This window comes from Aethalodelphis obliquidens, unplaced genomic scaffold (genome assembly GCF_003676395.1).
Source record: "Aethalodelphis obliquidens isolate GAN/ISIS:26980383/991018 unplaced genomic scaffold, ASM367639v1 scaffold38, whole genome shotgun sequence".
Taxonomy (NCBI): domain Eukaryota; kingdom Metazoa; phylum Chordata; class Mammalia; order Artiodactyla; family Delphinidae; genus Aethalodelphis; species Aethalodelphis obliquidens.
Window position 1 is genome coordinate 10,584,628 of NW_020837982.1, and position 23,995 is coordinate 10,608,622.

At 57.5% G+C, this 23,995-nt stretch overlaps 3 protein-coding genes across 5 annotated transcripts; 2 read left to right on the forward strand and 1 right to left on the reverse strand.

Moving 5' to 3' along the window:
- Window positions 1-4,752: 4,752 nt before the first annotated feature.
- TMEM256 (transmembrane protein 256) lies at window positions 4,753-5,913 on the reverse strand. The gene is made up of 4 exons (XM_027130887.1): window positions 5,757-5,913; window positions 5,424-5,455; window positions 5,087-5,167; window positions 4,753-4,989 (listed from the first exon to the last, which is right to left on the reverse strand). The coding sequence occupies exons 1-4, from the start codon at window positions 5,839-5,841 to the stop codon at window positions 4,846-4,848; spliced, it is 342 nt and encodes a 113-aa protein (XP_026986688.1). The 5' UTR covers window positions 5,842-5,913; the 3' UTR covers window positions 4,753-4,845.
- A 770-nt stretch (window positions 5,914-6,683) lies between these two features.
- NLGN2 (neuroligin 2) lies at window positions 6,684-21,758 on the forward strand. 3 transcript variants are annotated; one of them, XM_027130879.1, is made up of 8 exons: window positions 6,684-7,381; window positions 9,805-10,507; window positions 14,026-14,076; window positions 16,200-16,349; window positions 16,523-16,708; window positions 16,831-17,023; window positions 17,389-17,985; window positions 18,786-21,758. In XM_027130879.1, the coding sequence occupies exons 2-8, from the start codon at window positions 10,051-10,053 to the stop codon at window positions 19,657-19,659; spliced, it is 2,508 nt and encodes an 835-aa protein (XP_026986680.1). In that variant the 5' UTR covers window positions 6,684-7,381; window positions 9,805-10,050; the 3' UTR covers window positions 19,660-21,758. The 3 variants fall into 3 exon arrangements, with proteins under 3 accessions (XP_026986680.1, XP_026986681.1, XP_026986682.1); XM_027130881.1 differs by lacking the exon at window positions 6,684-7,381 and adding an exon at window positions 13,272-13,330 and having other exon boundaries at window positions 10,443-10,507; XM_027130880.1 differs by lacking the exons at window positions 6,684-7,381; window positions 14,026-14,076 and having other exon boundaries at window positions 9,634-10,507.
- A 347-nt stretch (window positions 21,759-22,105) lies between these two features.
- On the forward strand, window positions 22,106-23,509 carry SPEM1 (spermatid maturation 1). Its single transcript, XM_027130888.1, is given in 7 exon segments — window positions 22,106-22,429; window positions 22,529-22,586; window positions 22,786-22,972; window positions 22,974-23,165; window positions 23,167-23,204; window positions 23,207-23,433; window positions 23,435-23,509. Coding segments are annotated over 7 exon segments (921 nt in total). The 5' UTR covers window positions 22,106-22,285.
- Window positions 23,510-23,995: the final 486 nt, after the last annotated feature.

Consider the following 23,995-nt stretch of genomic DNA (forward strand, 5'->3'; position numbering starts at 1 on the left):
TAATAGAAATATTTAGCAGTTTTTAAAAATTCCCAGTCTCCTGGGGTTTACATTTTAGTGGGGAAGAGACAGACAAGGTACTTAAAATACATCAGAAGTCAGACGGTGACAAGTGCTATAAAGAAAAATAGAGCAGGATAAGAAGGACAGAGAATGGTGGACAAGAGTTGCAATTTTATAGGGGGAAGACTAGAAAGTGATGGCTGAGCAAAGACCTAAAGGAGGTCAAGGATTAAGCCAGACTTAAGGCAGACTTCTGGGTGAAGAGTTTTTCAGACAGAGGGAACAAGGGCAGAGGCCCTGAGGTAGAAGTGTGCCTTGTTTGTTCAGTGAACCAAAAGGCCAGTGTGGCTGGAATGGAATGAACGAGGGGGAGGAAAGAGAGATCACAGGAGGCCAGATCACATACAGCCCTGTAGACCATTGGCTTCTACTCTGAGTGAAATGGAAAGTGTTGGAGGGTTTGGCCAGAGAAGAGATATGAGATTTACATACTGAGACAGTGTTCCTCAACCCTGGCTACAAGTTCGAATCATCTGGGGTGCTGTAAAAATACCTCTAGCTGGGCCCCACTTCATAGCAATTACATTAGAATATCTGGGGTGAGGTGCAGACATAGGAACTTTTTGAGAATTCCCCGGTAGATTTTAAATTGCAGCTAAGGCTAAGGGTGACAGTGTTAGAAGGATTTCTCTCTGTCTCTTTCTCAGGCTGCTTTGTCCGGAGTAGGCTGTAGGTAGGCAAGGGCAGAGGGAAGTTCTTTCAGAAAGCTAGATGAGATTTGCAGGTGGCGTGGACCAGCTGCCAGAGTGGTAGCAATGGAGGTGGTGAGAAATGGTCAGTTTCCAGTTATGTATTTGAGCCAACAGGACTTGATGATGGCTTGGATATAGAATGTGAGGAAAAGGGAAGTCAAAGTTGACTCAGGCTTGGCCCAGGAGACCCTTCACTCTTACTGCTTTGTCATTTCCTGCCTGCCCACTCCATCCTGAGCTCCAGGCACTCCAGTTCTCCTCGACTTGTTACCAGTATAATCTTGTCCGTTTTTCTGGTGAACTATGCATGCTGAAAACCCAGCAAATGCGCCAGTCTTACCAGTCTCCTAAGGCAAACAAGCCCACCTCAGTATCTACTTGTAACACTGAACACATTGTATCAAATTATTTTTTAAAGGGTCTGTCTCCACTGCTGAAATCTGAGTTTCTTGGTATGTACAAGAAGGAAAAAGCTCAGCTTTGGAAACTGGACAGAAGAGAGTTTGAATCACAGCTTCCCCAGGTCCTGGCTGTATGATACAGAAGAAGTTGCTTCACCTCTCTTAGCTTCACTTTCCACTGACTTGCAGGACTGTTGAGAAGACTGGTAACAGTGTGCAGCAATAATAGGGACCAATTACCACGTGGTCCTTATTTATCTTGGTTTTCCAAGAGTCTGACCCACAGGGAGGATCAAAGCAAAGGTATTAGGGATATATTACATGGACGGTGGCCATGCCAAATGTCAGGGTTTCCTCCAGCTGGAGGTTCCCTGTGCTCCAGATGCTGCCTGAGATGAAGGGTGGATGGAAATGCAACAAGGGCACTGCACTGGGAAGTAGGAGCCTGGGGATCCAGTGTCGGCTCTGCCACTGGCACTCTGGACCACTCTGGAGGTCCCCCTGAGGCCTTATTTTACTCTATTTTATTTTATTTTGGCCGCACTGTGCGGCTCATAGGATCTTAGTTCCCCAACCAGGGACTGAACCCAGGCCCACAGCAGTGAACTCGCAGAGCCCTAACCACTGGACCGCCAGGGAATTCCCCTTTATTTAATTTTTTTTTAATTATTTGGCTGCACTGGGTCTTGGTTGCGGCGCGCAGGACCTTCATCCCAGCATGTGGGATCTTTTTTTCGTTGTGGCCTGTGGGCTCTTTAGTTGCGGCATGTGAACTCTCCGTTGCGCACATGGGTCTAGTTCCCTGACCAGGGATCAAACCCGGGCCCCCTGCACTGGGAGCGTGGAGTCTTAGCCACTGAACCACCAGGGAAATCCCTCCCCTCATCTTTAAAATGAAGAGATATTGTGATCCTCTACTAATACACCTCAAGTGTATGCCTCCTCCCTGGATATAAATGCTTCAGTGGCTCCCCATTGCCCTCAGAAGGGTCCAACCTCTCAGCACAAGGCATTCCACCATTTGGCCCCATCTGTCCTCATCTTTCACTACTGACCCTCTCATGATCTTCAAGCCAGCCACCAGCAATTCTTTCTGGTCTTGAAGGCACAGGGCTCTCTTGCCTCCAAGGCTCTTGCCTTGGTCTGGAACACGCCACTCTCCCTCATCACTTAACTCCTGCAGGTCTCCACTGAACACTGTACACTGCAGCTGCTACAGGGTCTGGAGCTTAGCCAGGACTAGGGTCAGAGATAAATTCTGGATTTAGAAATATGCAGATTGTAATTAAAGCTATGGGGCCAAATGAAATTACCTAGAAATCGTCTCACTCAGCTAAACGGTCTGCACTTTTTTGAATGCACACCGTCAGAAAAATTAAGTATGTACCCCTCAGTATACTATACAGATATGCACGTTTATAAAATATACACAAAAATAGAAATTTTAAAAGGTGAAATTAAAATATGTATACCTATGAGTTCTACTTTTTTTAAATTAGAAATTGGAAACCATTGATTTAAATTGGGTATAGACAAGAAGCCGGCAGAGGAGCCACAGAGATAGGGAAGACCAGGAGAGTGGTGTCAGAGAAGGAACAGGATGTGTTCGAGGACAGTTTGGCCAACTGTGTCAAATGCTGCAGAGGCTGAGGAAGATGAGATTGAAAATCATCCACTGGGTCTGGCAACCAAGAGGTCATAGTGATTCATGGGATCCTTCCAAGGGCATCTATGGGGAAGAGATGGGATAGAAGACTGACCAGAGTGGGTTGCAGAGTAAACTTGAGGCCAGATCTCTCTCCTGAGCTCAGACACCTCCCTGAGCTCCCCAACTACCTGCTTGGTGCCTCCACCTGGATGTCTCCCAGGCATTTCAGAAGCAACATGTCCAAAACTGACCTCCTGATCTGCCTCCCTCTAATCTGCCCCACCCTTCAGTATTTCTCATCTAAGTAACAGCACCTCCATCCAACCCGGTGCGTAAACCAGAAATCTCCCTCTCATTCACCCCTTCTGAATTGAACATTTTTACCACCTCTTCCACCCTCGGCCAAGCCACCGTCACCATCTCACACCTGGACCTCTTTAGTGGCCTCCTGGCTGGTTTCCCTATTGCCATCCTTGCTGTCCTCTGATTGGTTCTCCAGATCTTTTAAACACATAAATCAGATCCTAGCACTCTCTCACTTTAAACCTTTCAATGACTTAACCGTTGCGCTGCAAATAAATTCTGAGCACCTCACCACACCACACGTCAGCCACGCTGCTTTTGCTCTTTCTCCAACACGCCCAGTTCTCTCCTGCCTCAGGGATTTCAAACTGCTCCATTTCGGCCTGTTTGCCAGGTATTCTTTCTGCCAAAAATACACTTCCCCTCCACTCTGCGCATGGTTAGTTCCAGCTTCAACAGGACCTCCTCTGCGAGGCCTTCCCATCTAAAGGGGCACACCCTCCACTGCCCCATCGTTCCAGCCCCCCTGTTCTTTTCTTTCAAGCACATAGCATACCTCACAGTGATATATTTGTGTTTAGTTGTTTAAGGTCTGTTTCCTATACCAGATGGGAAACCCCACGAGGGAAACATGGTGTCTGTCTCGTGCATGGTTCAATTTCCTTGTAACATGTGTCTGTCTGACACGTGACCAACACTTGATGAGAACTGGTTTAATAAAAATTGCCCACTAAATACCCTCCAGTTCTCTGCTGTAGGTGCTACTCCAGCCCACCTTGCCACCTTTTCTCATTCCTCTCCTGCCTAAGTCAGAAACTCATCCCACACCGAGGACTCGGGTGGCCCCATACACCTCCCCTCCCACCTCTGTCTCTGTTCACTGTTTCAGCCACACAACAGAGCTCTTTTAAGAATCATCTCAAGCACTGTGAAGCATTTTCTGACCCCCAATACATGATGTTCTGTCCCTGCTTTGAACCCCAAAGTATTTTGTAACTAATGACACCTCATCCCGCCTTGCCTTAACTCTGACTTCTACAGTAAGGGGCTGCTCAAAAAACCGTCTACCCGGATACCAAGGGGGAAAGGGGTGGGGTGGGAGGAATTGGGAGACTGGGATGGACACATATACATTATTGATACTATGTATAAAATAGACAACTGATGGGAACATACTGTAGAGCACAGGGAACCCTACCTAATGCACCATGGTAACCTAAATGGGAGGGAAGTCCAAACGGGAGGGGATATCTGTATGTGTATAGCTGATTAATTTTGTTGTGCAGTGGAGGCTAACACAACATTGTAAAGCAACCATACTCCAATAAAAAATTAAAAAGGAAAGAAAACCCACTACCCTACAGAAATCTAGTATTAATGCTAGTGAGCATCAGAACCACAAGATGAGCTTATTAGAATACAGATTGCCAGGCCCTGAAGAGGGCTTTGGTAAGAATCTGCATTATTTCAAGCATTCTTTATGACTCTAATGTCCACCAGTTTAAGAACCTCATAACAAGTTAACTTGAAGTGAACCCTGACTCTCCACCCAGGCCCAAGTCTCGCTGATTCGGTCTTAGGAAAGGGAAGGAGTTCAAAGGTTGACAATCCCTCCCCTTCCTCCTTTAAGAGGTTAAGATGAACAAAGACTCCAAAGTTCTTTATTTGCCTTTCTCTTTTAATCCCCTCCCTGCTCCACTTCTAAAAGGAAGTACCCAGAAATTAAACACAAGGAAGCTCAAAGAGCCAAGGCAAGCCAGCCCAAGAGTAGCAGGCTCCCTCCCACAGGGGCCAAAGTCTGGACGCTGGGGTCTCCACTCAGAGCCTGGTAGTAAAACGTGGTGCAGAATAAGGTAGTTCCAGAAGCTAGCAGTAACCCGGCCTGAAGGAGATACAAGGCGGAACGCAGGCCAGTAAGAACAGGGCAGGCTAGAGGGAGTGGGGGGGGCTTGGTCAGGGTTAGGGGTGGGAGGAATTACCCAGAGGGGCTTTCTGCACAGGGGCACCCCTAACAGGGCCAGGCTGTGTAAGAAGTGGTGTTTGTTGGTCTTGTCAAAGAGCTGTAAGAAAAGGAGAAATGGGGGGACTTCCTAAGCAACGAAGGATCCCGGGGGGACACAACAGACAAGAGTTCGTCCTCCAACCCCACCTCTCAAGTTCCAGCTTGCCCCTCCCTCAGGCACCCAGGCCTCAAGAGTTGCATACCTTGCCGCTACAAAGGCCCGCGCCCCGTCCCTCCCCTACTTCCCTCAGGGACCCCAGACTTTTTGCCCTCATAGGCCCCGAAGCCGAGGAGCCCAAGGGCAGTTACTTCACCTCCTTCCCGTAGGCATCCGGAAACTGGGCTCCTGTGGAAAGGAGAAGCAAAGGTTACCAGTCCTAGCGCCAACCTCGACCGCCCCCACTCCCAAGGGGACCCAGGTGGACGCAGGCGAGAAAGGGCGCCCCCAGTAGGCTTCTAATTGGTGGAAACACGCATTGGGCAGTTCTGGGAACCAACTGGGCCGGGCTGAGGGACTTTAAAAGGTTTAGGGATCCGCGGGTCGTCTGGTCTATGGGAGGGCCGACACTTCCCATAGACTCCGCCTCTGCACCAGACCCTAAAGATCGCCCCCAACACAATCCCAGCTCCGTCCCCAGCCTCCTGACCGTGCGCCCCGTAGGAGGCCAAGCCTAAGGCCCCAGCTCCAGACAAGGCGCCCAGGCGGCGGAAAGCAGCCCCCAGACCAGCCATGGCAGTGGACGGTCACGCGCCGGACGAACACCGCCTGGGCCACCCAAGAGGCCAGCCAATCCCGATCTCCCATGCAAATAAAGTCCACATGTGCCCAATCCGGTCCGTGTTCATTTCAGCGTCCAGGTCCTCACCCGGGTACTCGGGCCTTTGTAAAACCTCTGTTGAGTGGCGAAGACTTCTGGCGGGCGGAGAAACCAGAACCAATTAGGAGCGGAGGAGCGGAGCAGTGGAGGCGGGGCTGGGGGGCGGGACTAGAGGATTTGCGTCACGGATTGGCCCACTTTCCAAGTTGGTAGCCTCTTTTAACACCTCGCCCCCCCCCCACCTCCGGCCAATTTCCAAAGATCCCGGTCCCCTAGCAAAGTTCCGCCCCTTTCCCCACAAGCTCCTCCTTTTCAGCTTTAAACCAGACCCACTCCCAAAAAGAGGCGGCCTCACGGATAGCCAAGCCCCACCCACCACCGTTAAACCCTGCCCACTACCCAAATGGCCCCTCCTCCAGAACCGAAGGCTCCGCCTTCATACGATGTCCCGCCCCTTAGAGTTCACCCCCTCCTTCCTTCCCCACCCCCCGCACTAACTGCGAGAACCCGGAGGGTGGGAGATAACGGTGTGTGTGTGGGGTGTCTCCACCCTGCCCTGCTGGCCTGCTTCGTCCATCCGTCGGTCTGTCCACTCCCGTCCCCTTCCACCTTCTCCAATCCCCCCCACACTCTGGAGGGCGGGCGGGCAGGCGGGTGCGAACGAGGGGTGTGCGCCGCTCTCTCGGCAGGGGGCGGGGGAGGCGGCCGCGCGGTGACGCGCGGGGCTGCTGCGGCTGCTCAGCCGGCGGATCATCACTCTCTGGCTGGGATGGACGCGGGGCGGGCGGGCCCTGGCGCGCGGGGCCAGGAGTCCGGGCCTCCCGGCTGCTAAGCGTTGCCCGAAGCCTACCCCTTACCTCCGCTTTCCCTCCTAGGATCTGTGCCGACCCCCGCCCCGGGGCTCCAGACTCGGCTCCCGCCCTCCTCTGACTCCCCGGACCTCCCCCTCCCGCCCGCCCTCGGGATCGACTAGATCCCTCCCCCTCCCTGAGGATTCCGGCTGGATCCCTGCCCCTGCACCGCGGATCCTGCGCTCCCGGGTTTTGGCCCCCTGGGGATTGCCGTGGACTCCTCCTCCCGTACCCGATCCCTCAGGATCCTCCGCCTGTACCGCCTTTTGGTCCCTAGAAGCCAGCCCACGGAGCCAGTGGATTCCCAATCCAGCCCTGTCCCGTTGCCTCCTCCTCCCTCCGCCGTCCCCACTGCGGGGTTCCCTGTTCTTGGGCTCCTCCTGACCCCATCCCCTACCTCTCCTTTCCCCGGGGATCGACTGGATCCCGGCCCCGCCCCCGGGGGCTGGGGCGATCTCCCTCCCCCGCCGGGTGAGGCGCTGCGGGCGGGGGCTGGGCCTGCGGGGCCGCGGGGGCTCAGAGGCCGCCGCCCCCCTCCCGAAGCCCGTCCGCCCCCTACTCAGAGCCCTGGATGGAGGCACCACGGCCCCAGGGCTGAGCCAGGTAGGAGCTAAGCCGGGCCGGGTGGAGGGGGCTGCGTGGCGGTCCATTGGGGTCTCCCTCTCCCCATCTCTCTCCCTGCGCCTGGTTTCCCCCAGCCTGCTCTGTCTGCGTGTCTCCGCCTAGGGATGCTCTCGCCGTGTCTCTGCGTCTCGGTCTCTTTGTCTCTGCCTCTCTCCAGCCCATGAATGATCCTTTGAATGGGCCCACAGACCCCGTGTGTTCCCATCTCCCCCTCCCCCTCCTTCTCCCCTTCCCGGCCAAGCCATTTTCCCCACTGCAGGAAGAAGCGGGGGGGGCTATGGCCTGAGCCCCCGTCCCTCAACTCTCCCTGACCGGGGGAGTCAGGCCTGGGCAGGAATGGAGCGAACAAGGCAGAGGGATGGGGGGGGCAAGATGTGGCAGACAGAGATGAGGAGAGCAGGGGAGAGAAAATGGGGGAGACAGAAATAGGGAAAGAGAGAGAGAAATAGAAGGGGATTGAGAGAGAAATTTGGGGAAGGGATTTGAAGGAGACAGAAAAATGAGAAACACCAAAGAGGAAGGTGTAGAAGAGAGATGAAAGAAGACTGAGGGGCGAGAGACTGAAGGCAAGAGCTGGAGCAAGCTGGAAGAGGCCGTGGAAAGATGCTCTGAGGGAGCGCTATGGAGAGGAGAGAGATGGGGGGGGGGCTCCAGTGGGAGGGAGGAAGGGAGAGAAGCTGGCAGGGAGGAGGCCAGGGGCCCAAAGTACCTTAAGGGAGGGGGGTGACAGAGGCAGACCTTGTTCGCGGGAGGCGGAGGGGGTGGGTGGGGGAGGGGCGGCAAGGCCATGGAAGCAGAGTCCAGCCTGGCATAGGCAGAGGAGAACCTAGAGGAGCCAGCCCCAAGCCCCCTCCAGGTGATGGGGGAACAGGAGCTTAAGAGGGCCTGAAGAAAGGGAGGGCATGACTGGGTGTGTGTGGTAAGGATTCCTGTGTCCTCATCTCTGGAATAAACTGACACCTGCAGAGAGCCAACCGCGGGCTGGTGCCTGGCTCTGAAAACCCCGCGTCAGCAAACAGCTCTGGCGGCTGTGGGGGGGACGGGGGGGCTTGCTGAGATGACCCGGGTGTCTGCCCCTTCAGTCTGATCTGTTCCCTTGTCCTGCTCCTGCTGCCCTGAGCACCCAGGCATCAAGGCAGCAACTGTGGGGGCTGGCAAGGGGAAGGGGAGGTGAATAGCTGGGATGGGATGAGAAGAGGCCAAGGTTTGTCCCCAGGGCATGGGTCAGAATGCCATGCATAGAAGAAGAGGTGTCTGGGGTTCAAGGCTGTTCAAGACTGTGGGAGGGGAGCCATTGGTGGGTGCACCTGATTCTCCTTAAAGCCACCTCAGCACCCCTTCTCCCCAGCCAGAGGCCTGGTCACTAGGGCTAGTTCTGACTGGCCAACAAGGGGCAAGAGGCAGCTCTTTTAGGGTTCTCTAGGCCCCTAGTCTCCAGCTCCCCTCAACACATATACTTCTCCCTCTATGCGAAGGCTGGGGGAAACTCTAGCATTCTGACTCATGTCTCTGCTCTCCTCCTCATGCCCTGAATGGACCCCATAACCAACCCAGCCCCTTCCCGTCTTCCTCCAGACCCCCACCCCCACCCCCACTCCAGGGTTAAAGCTGCAGCCCGTTGCCGAGGTAGCATTGCGGGGCAGCATCCTGTCGCCCGGCAACCGGCTGCAGAATCACGCACCTGTCCCCGGATTTGCCCCTCCAGCATCCCCTCCCCATCCTCTCCCTGCCTCAAGGCACCTTAACTTCTGAGGGGAGAAATGGAGAGGCCCTGGGGTGCAGGGGTCTCCCCCACTACACAAATCCTTCTAGAATGAGATGTTGAAGGGAGGGTAAGGTGCTGGGCTTGTGCAGTCCCAAGAAAGACCCAAGTCTGGCCTGGGGTGGGAGTTCAGTGCCATGAAATTACAGCTCAGGAGTGATTAACACGTATAAACAAACCCACCACTTCCTGCTAATTAATGACTTGGTATTTTTATTTTCTCTTCCTTGTCTGTCTCATCCCTCCCAGGGAGGTGGGAACTGGGACTCCTGAGTCCCTGAGGAGAACATGCCTGGGAGGGATAAACAGCTGGAAGGGGAAGTACTGGGTCTGGGGAGCTGACCCTCCTTCCCCTCTGGTGGTCCTAGACGTTTAACACATCTGGACCTCACCCCAGCCTCAGACTTTTCTATCTGGGTCCCTGCTGAGGGGAGGGGGTGGCTGGGGTGGGGGGGGGAGGTGTCAAGGGGCCAGAGGATGGAAGAAGGGGGACAACTTGGTCTGAATTCCGAGTCACTAACCACCTGTCTCTTCTGTTTCCCCATTCCTGTCTGTCTGCCCCGTCCAATTTCCCTTCCCTTCTTGCACCTCTTCTCTGTATTTTTCTGTCCGTCCGTCTGTCTGTCCCTCCTCCCCGCAGGTTGGGCCTGCCTTCACCTTCTCCCACTTCCTTCCCCTTCCCCACCCCTCGCCCCCTCCATGGAGAGGAACAGACCCCTTCTCTGTCCCGTCTAACCCAGGTCCCTCCCCACCCCCCTCCTCCCTCCCTTTCCCCCGCCCCCTCCTCCCTCCTGGGGCGAGGGGGGCCTCCCTCCCTCTCCCCCCCCTTCTCTCTCTCTCCGAGGGGGGGGGGTCCCGGGGAGGGAGGGGGGGTCCCCCGATCAGCATGTGGCTCCTGGCGCTGTGTCTGGTGGGGCTGGCGGGGGCTCAGCGGGGGGGAGGGGGTCCCGGCGGCGGCGCCCCGGGCGGCCCGGGCCTGGGTCTTGGCAGCCTCGGGGAGGAGCGCTTCCCAGTGGTGAACACGGCCTACGGGCGAGTGCGCGGCGTGCGGCGCGAGCTCAACAACGAGATCCTGGGCCCGGTCGTGCAGTTCCTGGGCGTGCCCTACGCCACGCCCCCCCTGGGCGCCCGCCGCTTCCAGCCGCCTGAGGCCCCCGCCTCGTGGCCCGGCGTGCGCAACGCCACCACCCTGCCGCCCGCCTGCCCGCAGAACCTGCACGGGGCGCTGCCCGCCATCATGCTACCCGTGTGGTTCACCGACAACCTGGAGGCGGCCGCCACCTACGTGCAGAACCAGAGCGAGGACTGCCTGTACCTCAACCTCTACGTGCCCACCGAGGACGGTAAGGGCGCGGGCACCGGGCCGGGCCCCCGGTGGACACAGCCCACAGACATCCATGCACACCCTCAGGCGCCGGTAGGTCCCGGGCCGGGAGCTGGGCCTTCGCCAGGGCCGTGAGGGGCAGTGCGTCCCTGCGGGCTCTGCGTGCCCTCCCAGGGTGGTACGGGTCCCTGCCAGGCAGTCCTAGGAACGAATCCCACAGTCAGCCCAGAAGCTCTTTGTGCACCCAGAGAGCCGATGGCAAGGGCAGCAGGACTAGGCTGGGCCTACCCACCCCCTGCCCACAGAGGCACACACAGAGGGGACACTGAGGGCGGTCAGGTGGTGGAGGCATCCATCATCAGCTGCGTAGACAGCCACTCCGGCTCTGCCCCATCTCCTGCGCCCAGGCCTGGGCTTGTCCCCAGCCACTGCCCACTTGAGCTCCACCTCCACCTCAAGGACAGCAAAGACTCCTTCTCCCCAGGCCAGCATGGGCAGACGTCCTTCTGTCACATGCAGGGCCCCTCACCTGAGCTGAGTGCCTCTTCCCCAGGATGCTCTGTCCCCTGATCGCTATACACTCCCGAAGGCTCAGGGAAGCTCCTTGCCAAGGGCCCCTCCACTCACAGCACAGCCCTCCCATCCCCAACAGAACACCTTCCCCGGGGCTCCGAGCTGGCTCTTCTTGACAATGAACTCTCTAGTTCACTGCGGCAGTGCTCTAGTCCCCAGCAGCAGTTTCCCACCGGACAGTTCCCCCCAGCCAGCCTCCAGCACATCGAGCCCAACCGGTGTCAGTACCTTCCAGCAGCCCATGGCAGAGGGTAATCAGCAGGCCTGCAGCCACCCCGACAGACCATCCTCACAAAGAGCGCCCACGTTATCCTTCCTCCTCCCCGTGTCACCACTCCGAAACCCCCGACACACACAGAGACCATCCACTCTGATAACACCCGCCACAGGCCGTTTTCCAACAACTTTACATATAGGCTTGGTATCCAGGAACCCCACTGTACACCCTACACACCCAACACCCACACATCATGAACTCAAGTCCCACTACAAGACCAGGAATTTCAAATACTCAACACTCAGGTCAGGTACCCAACCGACCGGCACACTGACCTTGTGCTCTAGAATCCCACATATCAAAATTCCCAGCACCTTCACACAGCATGGACGCCAGCACTTCTCTGGAATTGTGTACCCTGTCACCCATATAGACCTGTGCTTCTCAGTATCTCTGGGTATAGATCATGTGCCCTAGTAACACCCATACACAGACCTTTACCCCAGTAACCCTGCAGCTGGACCACGTGCTCCAACAGGCTACTCACACCACGGTCCCCTATGTTCTCAACACCTCTCAGACATTGCTTACCCCAGCTCCTGCCTAGAGGTCATCAGTATCATACCTCAGGCTGTGACAGCACAGGTGGCAACCCTACACCCTACTCACAGATCAAGTACTCCAACACCTCGCTCCCTGCACCCGGAGGACATGCCAATCACAGAACACCTCATGCACCTCAACACCATCACTACCCCTCCCCGTATAAGCCACGCCTCCTAGCCACCCATACACACAATGCACGGAAGTTTCTGCCCCGATCCTGTTCAGATTCCAAGCACTCTGATAGACCACTTACCCTAATACATTCCACACATCCTCCCCAATATCCCAACACCCTCTGCCTCAGAGCCGTCCACTCTACCTTCCCTTGCCCTCTCATGGACCACCTACCTACCCCAGCGCCCTCCTACCAGTGAGTTATTCACCCTAGTGCCTCCAATAGGCCACCCATCTCAATGCTCTCCACTCGTGGACTCTCCACCCACATCTTCAGGTAGAAAGCTGTCCCGCCTGCAAAGCCCCGCTCAGTGGGCTATTGTCTCGTCACCCCTCATGTGAAACATTCACCCAGCACTTCCCACTAATGGACTGTCCACCCCAGCACCTTCACACAAACTGCCCACCCTGCCCCCACCCCACCCATGCCCACACCTTCTGTATTTTTAACCATCGCTTATTGCAGACCTGCTTGGGGCCTGACACATTCAGGTGATCTCACTGAATCTTCACACCAGCTCTGAGAGGAAGACATTGACTCAGGCGCACACACACACACACACACACACACACACACACACACACACACACACTCTCTCATACACACACATCATATTCTCACGCGCACACACGCCCTGCTGACTTCATCCCCATCCCCATCCCTATCCTGTCAGAGAAGAAAAGGCCCTGATCCTAATGGGTCCCCGTGGGGCCATCACCACCAGTTGGGAGAAGCCTTGCGGAGGCTGGCCTCAGCCTTACTGACCCATCCCTCCTCATGCTGGTCCCCAGGCCACCGAGGAGAAATTGATCAGCCTGGGGGAACCCCTCAGGTCTCTGGGTTCCAGCTCTCCCTTGACTAATCTCCCAATCTGAAAGAAGCCTCGAGCCAAACTCTGAGCCCAGTCTGAGGCCTTTCCTTGACGGGGCACACCTTGCACCTCCCCGCGCCTCCTGGCACCTTCTGTGTCGGGCTGGCTCAGGGCACTGTGTTTCCTATTCCCTATTTGTGGACTGAACCCCCAATTGGGGAGGGGGGCTTTTGGCATTAGAGCAGGGGTTGGTGGGGGCTGGCGCCCCTGGTGGGGAGTTCACCATCTGTGGGGGAGGAGAGCAGGCCTGGGTAAGGGATGAGGGTGGGGAGGGGGGTCAGAGGGAAGAGGTGGAGTGGAGGGCAAGACCTGATGACCCCTTTCCCTGCTTCACCCCACAGTAGGGAGATGGGGTGAGAAGTCAGGCTTGTGAGTGCGGATGGAAGAGAAATGCTGGCTGGTGAGAGGCTGGGAGGTGGGCAGGCATCCCTCGCTGACCTCCCCCCTGCCGGCCAGTGGAGAGCTGAGGGCTTCCAGGGGCTGTGAGCTGTGGGGACGGGCTGCCCCACCCCCATCCTACCCTCTGCCCTCCAGATGGGTCCAGAGGGAAGCAGAGTCCTTTCTGCTGGAACCCCTCCTCTCTACAGCCTAGGGGAGTGGGCAGGTGCTTGGCTGGTCCTGAAGAGGGCCTGCGTGAGTGGTGGCGCCCCTCCCCGGGCGGGACACAGCTGGCCTTGGGCTCCCAGGCTCCCTGGTTGGCTTCCCCTCCCCTCCCACCCACCCCACCTCTAACACCGTTTCATTTCCAGCAATTAGCAAACACTTGGACAAGCCAAATCCTTTCCAGCCAAATCAATATGTCTTAAGACAGGCCTCAGCCCACTCAGGCACCCCACCCCCCCAAAACCAGCCTTTTCTTTGGGGCATGACTTTTTCCGGGGAGGGGAACAAAATTTGGGTTGTAGAAACGTTTTTCTCTTTTCTTGGTTTCTTTTTCTTGAAAACAAATTTTGCTTTTTTTGGCTTATTTTTTCTGCCCCTCACCCTCCCCTTTTCTGCTTTCTCTCCTCCCCTCCCCATCCACCATCTCCCCTCGACCCCCATCTTTCCCCACAAAATTGTCCTTTTTTCTCTGTTTTGTGTTCCCGGTCTTAGGTCCGCTCACAAAAAAACGTGACGAGGCGACGCTCAATCCGCCAGACACAGGTAGATTTAAAAATCCCGCTGCTGCATGTGGTTGCTGATACGAGGACGTTCTCGGCCCCGCCCCTAACTAAATGCCCTCACAGCCCTCAAGGCCCCTCAGTCGTTTTCCCAACTAAAAACGAAAAAGAAAAGAAAAGAAAAATTTGTAATAATTGGAAAAAAGAATTATGCAAACTTCAAACGAAATTTGAACAATGTTGGACCCACTAGAAAACCGGCAAGAAAAGCTTAAACATGGCGAAAATAAAGTGCAAAAAGAAATTGGAATGTCAGAAAAAAAACAAAAACCAAAAAAACACCAAAGAATTGGATAAAATGTTTAGTTTGACAGACATTTGGACTGTTTTGAAACTTGTGAAATATAACATTTGAAAAAAAATTTTTAATTTGGAGCAAAATAACATTTGAAAAAAACAAATTTAAGTTGGCAAATTGATGACACAGTCGAAACAGCAGAGACCTGCTACAGTTTCCAAAACAAAGCCTGTCCGATGCAGAAAACGCACATTTGAAGCAAATTAAAGAATTTGGACATTTTTGAAAACAGGGCCCAATATCTTGAAGTTTCACCACAAAATTTTGAAAAAGTGCAAAGAACTTTTTTCTTTTTTTCTTTTTTTCCAAAAACGGATCTTTTTTGGTTTCTTGGTTTTTTGGGTTTTTTTTCTTTTCTTGTTGAATCTGCCCCGAGAGCTTCTTGTTTTTTGGTTGTTGTTTTTTTCTTTCTTTCTTCTTTCTTGATCCTGTTTTTTGTTGTTGGTTTTGAATTCTTGTCGCCCCAGCCCCCCTTCCTGCTCCTCCCCTTTCTGACTCCCCCTCCCCCCTCGCTGGGAGTGGAGGTGCTGGGTGGGGAGGAGCGGGGAGGAGTGAGGACATTTAGGACAGGACCTCGGAAGGAAGGAGACCAGCCTGAACTGTTGGAAGGCCACTGGAGGTTCAGGAACAAAGGGAAGAATAGGATTGGGGGAGGACACAGAGAGGCCACTGCCCACCTAGGAGCTCCTGGCCAAAGTCAGGTGGAAGGAGGTGTCATAGAAGGTCCTAAAAGACAGGAGGCAGGAAGCTGTCTGTGGGGGGATGGAGGGGAGTATCTCAGTGACCTGTTGGTTGACCTTCTGCCAGGAGGGAAGTTCCTAGCGGCATGAGGGAGGCGGGCAGAGGCACTGGGGACCAGCTGTGCTGGCGTCACCCCAGGCCTGGATCTTATTTGCCCGAGTGCCCAGGCTGGTCAGAGATTGCAGGTGTCAAGAAAGAGGAGGGCCTGGAGGCCAGGGGTGACGCCAGCACAGGCACTGTGGCTGCATCGTGGAGGAGCTGCAGGGGCAGGGACCCCGGCAAGCCCTCTCAGACTCCCACCCTCTTCCAGAATTAGTTACCCCTCAAGGGGCCTTCTACATATGGGAGTGATCATGGGATCCTTTGGGGACATGGCAAGAGAAGGATCCAGAGCTCAGGACTTAGGCCAGTTTGGGGGGTCCGAGACTAGAGCTGCACCCTGGCTTCATTAGGCAGGCTCTTTCCCACCCTGCCGCCTCCTGCCACAGTAATTAGGCTGGGGGTTGCCATGGTAACTGGGGAGGTGACCTAGAAAGGAATTAGGGCGGGGAGGAGACCAAGCCCCCAGGGACCCTAGGGCCTGGCACCCCCTCACCCACAGACCAGGCTACCATGTGGAGCTGAGGCCCACGGCCTGAGTCGAAGGAAACGCCAGGACCCTCCCAGGATCTCTAGCTCCAGTGGCAGCCTTGGGAGCTCGCTCTTCCTAGGAGCAGGAGGGAGATTTGCTGTGTGTGTGTGGGGAGGGGTTCCCCTGGGTCCAGCAGATGCCCTGAGGAGGGCCAGCCCCCAGCCCTGCCTCTGCTAGGCTTCTTGGAAGGTCTGCCAGGCATGGGGAGAAGTGCTGTGGGGCACACCGGCAGGAGGTGGGGAGGGATCTTCTGCCAGGGCTAGCTGGGGAGGGAGGGAGGGGAATCCGGTCTTGCCCCCCAGGGATGGGAGTGACATGTCCCCTGAGCTCAGGGCTGGAACTCAGCAGGCCTGGGAGCTGGACGGTGCTGCTTCTGGTCTGACTGTGTCCTTGTCCCCCACCCCCCGGCCCACCTACCCGCCCCCTCCCCACACAGATATCCGGGACTCCGGGAAGAAGCCGGTGATGCTGTTTCTGCATGGCGGCTCCTACATGGAGGGCACCGGGAACATGTTCGATGGCTCTGTCCTGGCCGCCTACGGCAACGTCATTGTAGCCACACTCAACTACCGGCTTGGGGTGCTCGGTGAGGGTGGGCAGCCAACTCTAGGGGCTGGAGTCTGGGAGGAGGGCCTGCCGGCAGGGTTCCTCTAAACCCAGCAGAAGCAGAATGGCTTCTGGGCTGGACTGAGCTGCCCAGAAAGAGGGCAAGGGTGCTGTGACACCCCCAGGAAGCCCCCTTTCTTCCTCTACCCCCAGGTTTTCTCAGCACTGGGGACCAGGCTGCAAAAGGCAACTACGGGCTCCTGGACCAGATCCAGGCCCTGCGCTGGCTCAGTGAGAACATTGCCCACTTTGGGGGCGACCCTGAGCGCATCACCATCTTCGGATCTGGAGCAGGGGCCTCCTGTGTCAACCTTCTGATCCTCTCCCACCATTCGGAAGGTACCAGCCACCTCCTCAGCCTGTCCCTCCTGTCCCCTTTCTCACACCCCCGACCCCACCAGGTCCCCCTTCTCCTCCCTCAGGCTGTTACAGCCCAGCCTAAAGCCTGCCTGTCCCACCAGGGCTGTTCCAGAAGGCCATCGCCCAGAGTGGCACTGCCATCTCTAGCTGGTCTGTCAACTACCAGCCGCTCAAGTACACGCGGCTGCTGGCGGCCAAGGTGGGCTGTGACCGGGAGGACAGCGCCGAGGCCGTGGAGTGTCTGCGCCGGAAGCCTTCTCGGGAGTTGGTGGACCAGGACGTGCAGCCCGCCCGGTATGGGGGTGGGAGAGGGCCAGGTCCAGGCCTCCATTCTCCTTGCTGGTTCCAAGGAGGTTGAGGGTGAGAGGTGCCCGCAGGCCACAGGCATTCCATTTAGCCAGGAGAGGGGGGCTTCAAGGCCCTCCCGGGGCCCTGCCTTCTCCCAGAAGCCTTCCCTAGGCAGAGGTGCCTAAACAGAGCCAGTGTGCACGAGGCTCCGTGAAGTGCTTGAGGGAGGACTTCCCGAGAGGCCAAGTACCCTGAAGGGCTCAGAAGGTTTTAACTAGGGGAGAGGGGTCTTCTGAGCAGAGGACTCAGCAGGCTGTGAGCTGAGAGGAGGCCGGTGAACAGGTGATGCGACCTTGACCCCTTCTCCCCAGCTACCATATCGCCTTTGGGCCCGTGGTGGACGGTGACGTAGTCCCCGATGACCCTGAGATCCTCATGCAGCAGGGAGAATTCCTCAACTACGACATGCTCATCGGTGTCAACCAGGGAGAGGGCCTCAAGTTCGTGGAGGACTCGGCGGAGAGCGAGGACGGCGTGTCCGCCAGCGCCTTCGACTTCACCGTCTCCAACTTTGTGGACAACCTGTATGGCTACCCGGAGGGCAAGGATGTGCTGCGGGAGACCATCAAGTTTATGTACACGGACTGGGCCGACAGGGACAATGGCGAGATGCGGCGCAAGACCCTGCTGGCGCTCTTTACCGACCACCAGTGGGTGGCACCGGCTGTGGCCACCGCCAAGTTGCACGCTGACTACCAGTCCCCTGTCTACTTTTACACCTTCTACCACCACTGCCAGGCTGAGGGCCGGCCCGAGTGGGCAGATGCAGCGCACGGGGATGAGCTGCCCTACGTCTTTGGTGTGCCCATGGTGGGCGCCACCGACCTCTTCCCCTGCAACTTCTCCAAGAATGATGTCATGCTCAGCGCCGTGGTCATGACCTACTGGACCAACTTTGCCAAGACCGGGTGAGGGCCAGAGGGACTGGGTCGGGCATCTCTGCGGGTCAGGGCACACACCCGCTCCATCCTCAGCCCCTTCTCTCCCTCTCCTTCACACGGCCATCATTCCTCCATCAAGGCACTCTTGCCTTCTCAACTCAGACACCTGCCGGACAGCTCTTCTGTGTGTGTTGAAGACTCAGAAGAGTTGGACAGAGAGGTCCCTGTCTTTTCTTGGGGGCGGGCTCACTTGGTGCCTTTGGCTCCGTGTCTGTCTCTCCTTCCCTCCCTTGCCCACCCAGCTCTCTCCTTCTCCTCCCAGAGCTCGGCCCGCTGTCTGAGTGCTCCCATCTGTGTGTCTGAGTGTGTGTGAGGGTTTGTGTCTGTCTGTCTATTGCTGTCTCTGCCTCTCTCTCTTGAAATCTATTGATATCTCTGCTTGCTTTGATCTGGTTACTCTGTACTCGCTGGTTTCCCCCTGGCTGTCTCTCATGTCCTTTTGTGTCTCTGTTTCCATATGTCTCTATCTCATTCAGTCTCAGACTCTGCCTCTGTCACTGGTGGTCTGTCTCTGCCCTCTCTGCTCCTCTGTCCTCATCTCAGACTGTCTCTGGCAGTCTGGCTTTATCCCTATTTGTCTGTCTGTCCGTCCGTCTCTGGCAGTTTCTCTGTCTCTTCGTGTCCGTCTCTGTCTCTCTTCCCGTCTCCCCAGCTCTCTGCATCTCTGTCCATCTCTCTTCCCATTCCTCCCATAGCACGCCCCCACCCCCGCCTTTCATGGGAGCCTCACCCTTACTCCTCCTTTCCCTGCCCCCCTGTGTCCACAGCGACCCCAACCAGCCGGTGCCACAGGACACCAAGTTTATCCACACCAAGCCCAACCGCTTCGAGGAGGTGGTGTGGAGCAAGTTCAACAGCAAGGAGAAGCAGTACCTGCACATCGGCTTGAAGCCGCGCGTGCGCGACAACTACCGCGCCAACAAGGTGGCTTTCTGGCTGGAGCTCGTGCCGCACCTGCACAACCTGCACACGGAGCTCTTCACCACCACCACGCGCCTCCCTCCCTACGCCACGCGCTGGCCGCCGCGCCCGCCCCCTGGTGCCCCGGGCACTCGCCGCCCGCCGCCTCCGGCCACCCTGCCGCCCGAGCCCGAGCCCGAGCCGGGCCCCCGGGCCTACGACCGCTTCCCCGGGGACTCCCGAGACTACTCCACGGAGCTCAGCGTCACCGTGGCCGTGGGCGCCTCCCTCCTCTTCCTCAACATCCTTGCCTTCGCCGCCCTCTACTACAAGCGGGACCGGCGGCAGGAGCTGCGGTGCAGGCGGCTCAGCCCCCCCGGCGGCTCGGGCTCCGGCGTGCCCGGCGGGGGCCCCCTGCTCCCTGCGGCCGGCCGTGAGCTGCCACCCGAGGAGGAGCTGGTGTCGCTGCAGCTGAAGCGGGGCGGGGGCGTCGGGGCGGACCCTGCGGAGGCCCTGCGCCCCGCCTGCCCGCCCGACTACACCCTGGCCCTGCGCCGGGCGCCGGACGATGTGCCTCTCTTGGCCCCCGGGGCCCTGACCCTGCTGCCCAGCGGCCTGGGGCCACCCCCTCCCCCGCCGCCCCCCTCCCTCCATCCCTTTGGGCCCTTCCCCCCACCTCCCCCCACCGCTACCAGCCACAACAACACGCTCCCCCATCCCCACTCCACCACTCGGGTATAGGGGGCGGCTCGGGGAGGCCCCCCTCCCCGGCCCTCCTGGCCCACTCAGAAGGCAGGGAGGAGGACTTGGCGACAGGCTTTTGTCGTGTGGAGCTGTCACACGTCGAGGAGCTTTAGGTGGACGTGGGGTTCCTCGCCGGGATGTGTGTGCTTCTCCCGCGCGGAGTGGCCCGTTCTCTTCTCCGGACTTGGGCCTTTGAACAACTGGGGGGGTGTTTTTTCCCCTCCGTCGTCTGGACACCCGTCTTCGGTGTGTGGAGACGTGGAAGTATTTTCCCACGTGGAGGTGTGCTTTCTCACGAGGGGGTGTGTTTTCCCATGTGCAGGGTGAGGTTTTTTTTTGCCGCCCTGGACACATGTTGGCTCCCTCAAAGAATTTCTGTGGGGATTTGTGCCCCAGAATCCTGTTCCCTCATGCCTTCTCCCACCTCCTCCCTCCTCCCACCCCCTGGAGACCCTGGAAGTGGTGTGTTCACAAACAGCGACCCTTGGCCACCGGACGACGCAGGGTGGTGCCTGGGAAGTAGCGAGGAAATCACAGCCCCCCTGCCCTGCCCCCAGCCCTCCCGGCCCAGCGAAGCATGTGTATCCCCCGTGGCACAAGTGAGGTGAAGCACGGTCTCCCCCGGGCAGGCCTCGCCTTCCACAGATGACAGACGCACATTCCCTGCCGCGGGGAAGGGAGGAGATCCTGCATCCCTGTGCTGCCTGGGAACGTGTCTTCCCCTGGGTCCAGGATGCATTTCTGAGTGGAAACATGTTCTTGCATGTGGATGTATGTTTTCCCATGCAGACGGCCCCTTTCTCTCCAGCACTTCCCTGCATCTTAGGGCCTCAGGCCCAGCACTTACCTTCTCACAAGGGAGACTTGTGAGAAGGACAAGTGAAAGGACTTCAAACTGACAGAAGCTGAGGGGGAGGGACAAACCCTGAGGAGATGAACAGACCCTAAGCTCTGCCCTTCCTTCCCCTAGAGTTCGGGGGGTGGGGGGCTGCATGGCACCTGCCACCCACAGAGGCCGTGCATGTTTGACCAAAGCCCTCACCGCGGTCTGAGGGCAGCCCTTCTTCCCTCAGTCCTCAGACCATCTCTCATCCGTGCCAAACTGGTGAGGTGGGTTTGAGGGGCGAAGACCCTCCAAAACGTGCCAAGGATTCCTCAGCCCTGGACCCGGGCAGGTAGGATACAGGAGAGGGGGAGGTGGCAGCTAAAGGGGTCCTGCCTGCGTCCCTCTTCTCGCCATGTCTCATCCCTCCCTCTCTGCCCGTTTTCCCTCCCCCCTTCGCCGTCCCCCTCTGAAGACATCCCTTCCTGGTCTCAAGCCAGCTTCTCCCCTCAGCTGCCCACCCCCTCCTTTGACCTGCCCCCTCTCCCCCAGGGCTGAAGGAAAGGAGCAGTGGAGGGGGGAGGGGAGGAGAGCAGGGGAGAAAGGCTTCCCCGGACAGGTTGGGGGAGAGAACGGGGTCAGCTGTACTGAGGAACAGATGGAGGGGACAGTGGGGGACGGCGCTTGGGCAGACAGCAGCAGGAAGAATTTGATTTGAAAGGATGTGTGTAAGGTGACTGCCCAAAGAGAGACGGTTTTGGCCTCTGGGGAAAGTAACAATGTCGGGAAGGGTTTCAAGGAACACCAGCCGAGAAGGAGCCAATCCTCGTCTGCTGGCATTTTGTGGGTTCATTAGTGCCAAATTTGAATAGGGGGTGGAGTGCTGTCTTCCACTGACCCCCAAATCCCTGGTCTTGGCTCCCCAGAACTTTACCTCCTGACTGTCCCTTCTGCCCCCACCTCCACCCATGGAAACTTAGTTCTTTTCCCACCCCTTCCCCTGCCTGGTCTAGCTCCTTTCCAAACAGCCCTGCCTTCTAAATGCTAGGGACCTGGGCCCTGAACCCTGTAGACAGATGCCCCCCAAACTGGGGCATGGGAGGGGGGCTGGGGGACCCCATGATTCAGCCACGGACTCCAATGCCCAGCCCCTGTCCCCAGAACAATTCCTTGACAATCCCACGTCCCCACCCTAACCCTTCGCGGCTCTGTACACATTTTTAAACCTGGCAAAAGATGAAGAGAATATTGTAAATATAAAAGTTTAACTGTTGGTTTTGCCTGCTGTTGTGTTGGGAGGTAGGGGTGGGGCTCTAAAGAAACAAACCCTGGAGAAGTGACTCTGCCAGTGAGGGAGAAGGAGGGGGTCCGAGCCCACAGCCCTTTCCAGTGAACAGCTCTGAGGTCAGAGAGAAAGGGGGAGTGGGTGCTGGGGTGAGGTGGTCATTGGTAATGGGGTTGTTCGGGGAGTTAAGATCAGGACCAGTGTCTGTGCAGAGGTCAGAGCCTGGCGTAGAGGACCAGGCAGGGGCTGATGGGGACAGACACCAAACAGGCCAGAGGGCCTATGGGCTGGTGCAGGTGGCTGGCTACAGGAGAGACACGCAAGGTGAAGGGTTTGGCCTCTGCTAAGCCCTGGCCCAGGCTGGAGGGTCAAATACAGGCCCAGGACTCTCCCTCTTGGCACATTTTGAGGGAGAGCCCCACATCACTGTGACCTGCTTACCCCCAGGAGTCTCTGGGACAGGAAGGCGGCCGATGGTACTGTGGGCACAGTAGGTTGGGGGCCTAGGGACCCCCATGGCCACGGCTGAGTGGCCCCGGCCCGGGTGGGCCTCGTGTCACAGCCCCAGCACCAACAACTGCCAGGACCTGGGCAACTCCATCCTGTCGCAGCTGGGCCTCATCATCTGCGTTAACATTGGCATCAATATGGTGACACTGGTCAGGGTGGGGCCGGGTGGGAGGGTGCTAGCAGGATGGCTGGGGGGCAGGCCGGGTGGCGGGGGCCTGCCTGGAGTCACTGTGTCCTCCCCAACCTAGCTCTGGCGCAGACTCCGTAGCTTCTTACACCAAGTGTTTCGAGTTATTTGTGAGAAAGGTAAGTGGAGGATGGGGAGGTTGGGGAATAGGAAAGGCAGAAACCAGGTGTTCTAGCCCTGACCTTAAGCGGGCCCCTTCCTCTCCCGCTCTCCCTGCTCAGACACCGTAACTATGCAGATTCTCTTCCTGCACCCTGCCTCTCCAACCCTGGAGAAGCCAGGCTCCCCACCAGCCTCTGACCTGTCCCTGATCCACAGAGGCTTCTAAGTTATGCTCACCTGGGAAGCAGACCCAGCCCCCGAAGCAGAGCGCCCCTGCAGTCGGCCTGCGGTGCACCATGGACCCTGTGAAAATGACCGTGTTCCCCCCACCCACTCGCCGCCATCGCCGTCGAGACTCTTCAGCACGCCGCGCCCACCGCCCCGTGGCCTGGGCCCCTGACAACTGACAGCGATGACGAGAAGCCCCCACTTCAGCACACAACAATCTGCCCCCACAACTGGAATTGCCCCAAGGACTGGGAAGGCTTTCAGTCCATCCAGGGGTTCTGGACTCCCTGGGCCCAGGATGCCGTGGAGCCACCTACCCAGACCATCCGCTTCCAGCAAACTGTAGAGGGAAGGCCGCTCAAAAGAGAGGCAGTCAGAGCTGGGCCTAGAGGCCTACGCGTACCCTGTGAACCCCCGCCCCACAGCCCTCAGGCCCTGAGCCACAAGAACGGTTGGGGGGTGCCCCAGGCAGAACAGGAGCAGTGCCCGCCAGCCCAGCCACCCATCCTGGGCCCGGCCCACGTCGCAGACATCCCCCGGCGCCACTCCTCAGGGCGCGTAGCCTATAATGCCAGAGACGTGAGGCGGCGGCTGCGGGAGCTGACCAGGGAGGTGGAGGCCCTGTCCCACTGTTACCCCCCCGGTCTCTGGATCCAGCACGGCTGAGGGGATGGGAAAGGCCTGGGTATACCATTCCCTGACAAAGAGGTGACTGGAAGAAGAATAAAAAGAAGAGAGGAGGTGGTTTGTGGTGGTGTGGGGGGGTGCCAGGGCCCACACAACACCCAGAAGCCTGGTTGCTAAGGAAATGATCTCCCTGGCAACAGGGCCTAGAGAGCCCTGAGGACCCTCATCAACCTCTTGGCCTCACCAGGCCCTGTCCTCAGCCCTTCCCCAGGCCCTTCTTGGTTCCAAGGCTCCCACCTGCCTCTACTCTGTTCTCTAGTGCCCAGGGAAGCCCCCCAAATCCCATTCCAGGTCCCCAGGCAGTACTGGCCTCAGTCTCTCAGAGGTCCGGCTCCTACCAGAGCCCTGGTTTAGGCTGTAACTACAGGTGAGGTGTGGTCCCTCTGAAGCCCTGGTTCCTTTGGGGAGGGATGGCTGAGAGTGAGGGTACCCAGGCCCTTACAGTTCCCCAGTCAGAACCCAAAGCTCCTGTATACTCGAGAAGGCTTGGAGTGGAGGATAAAATATTAAG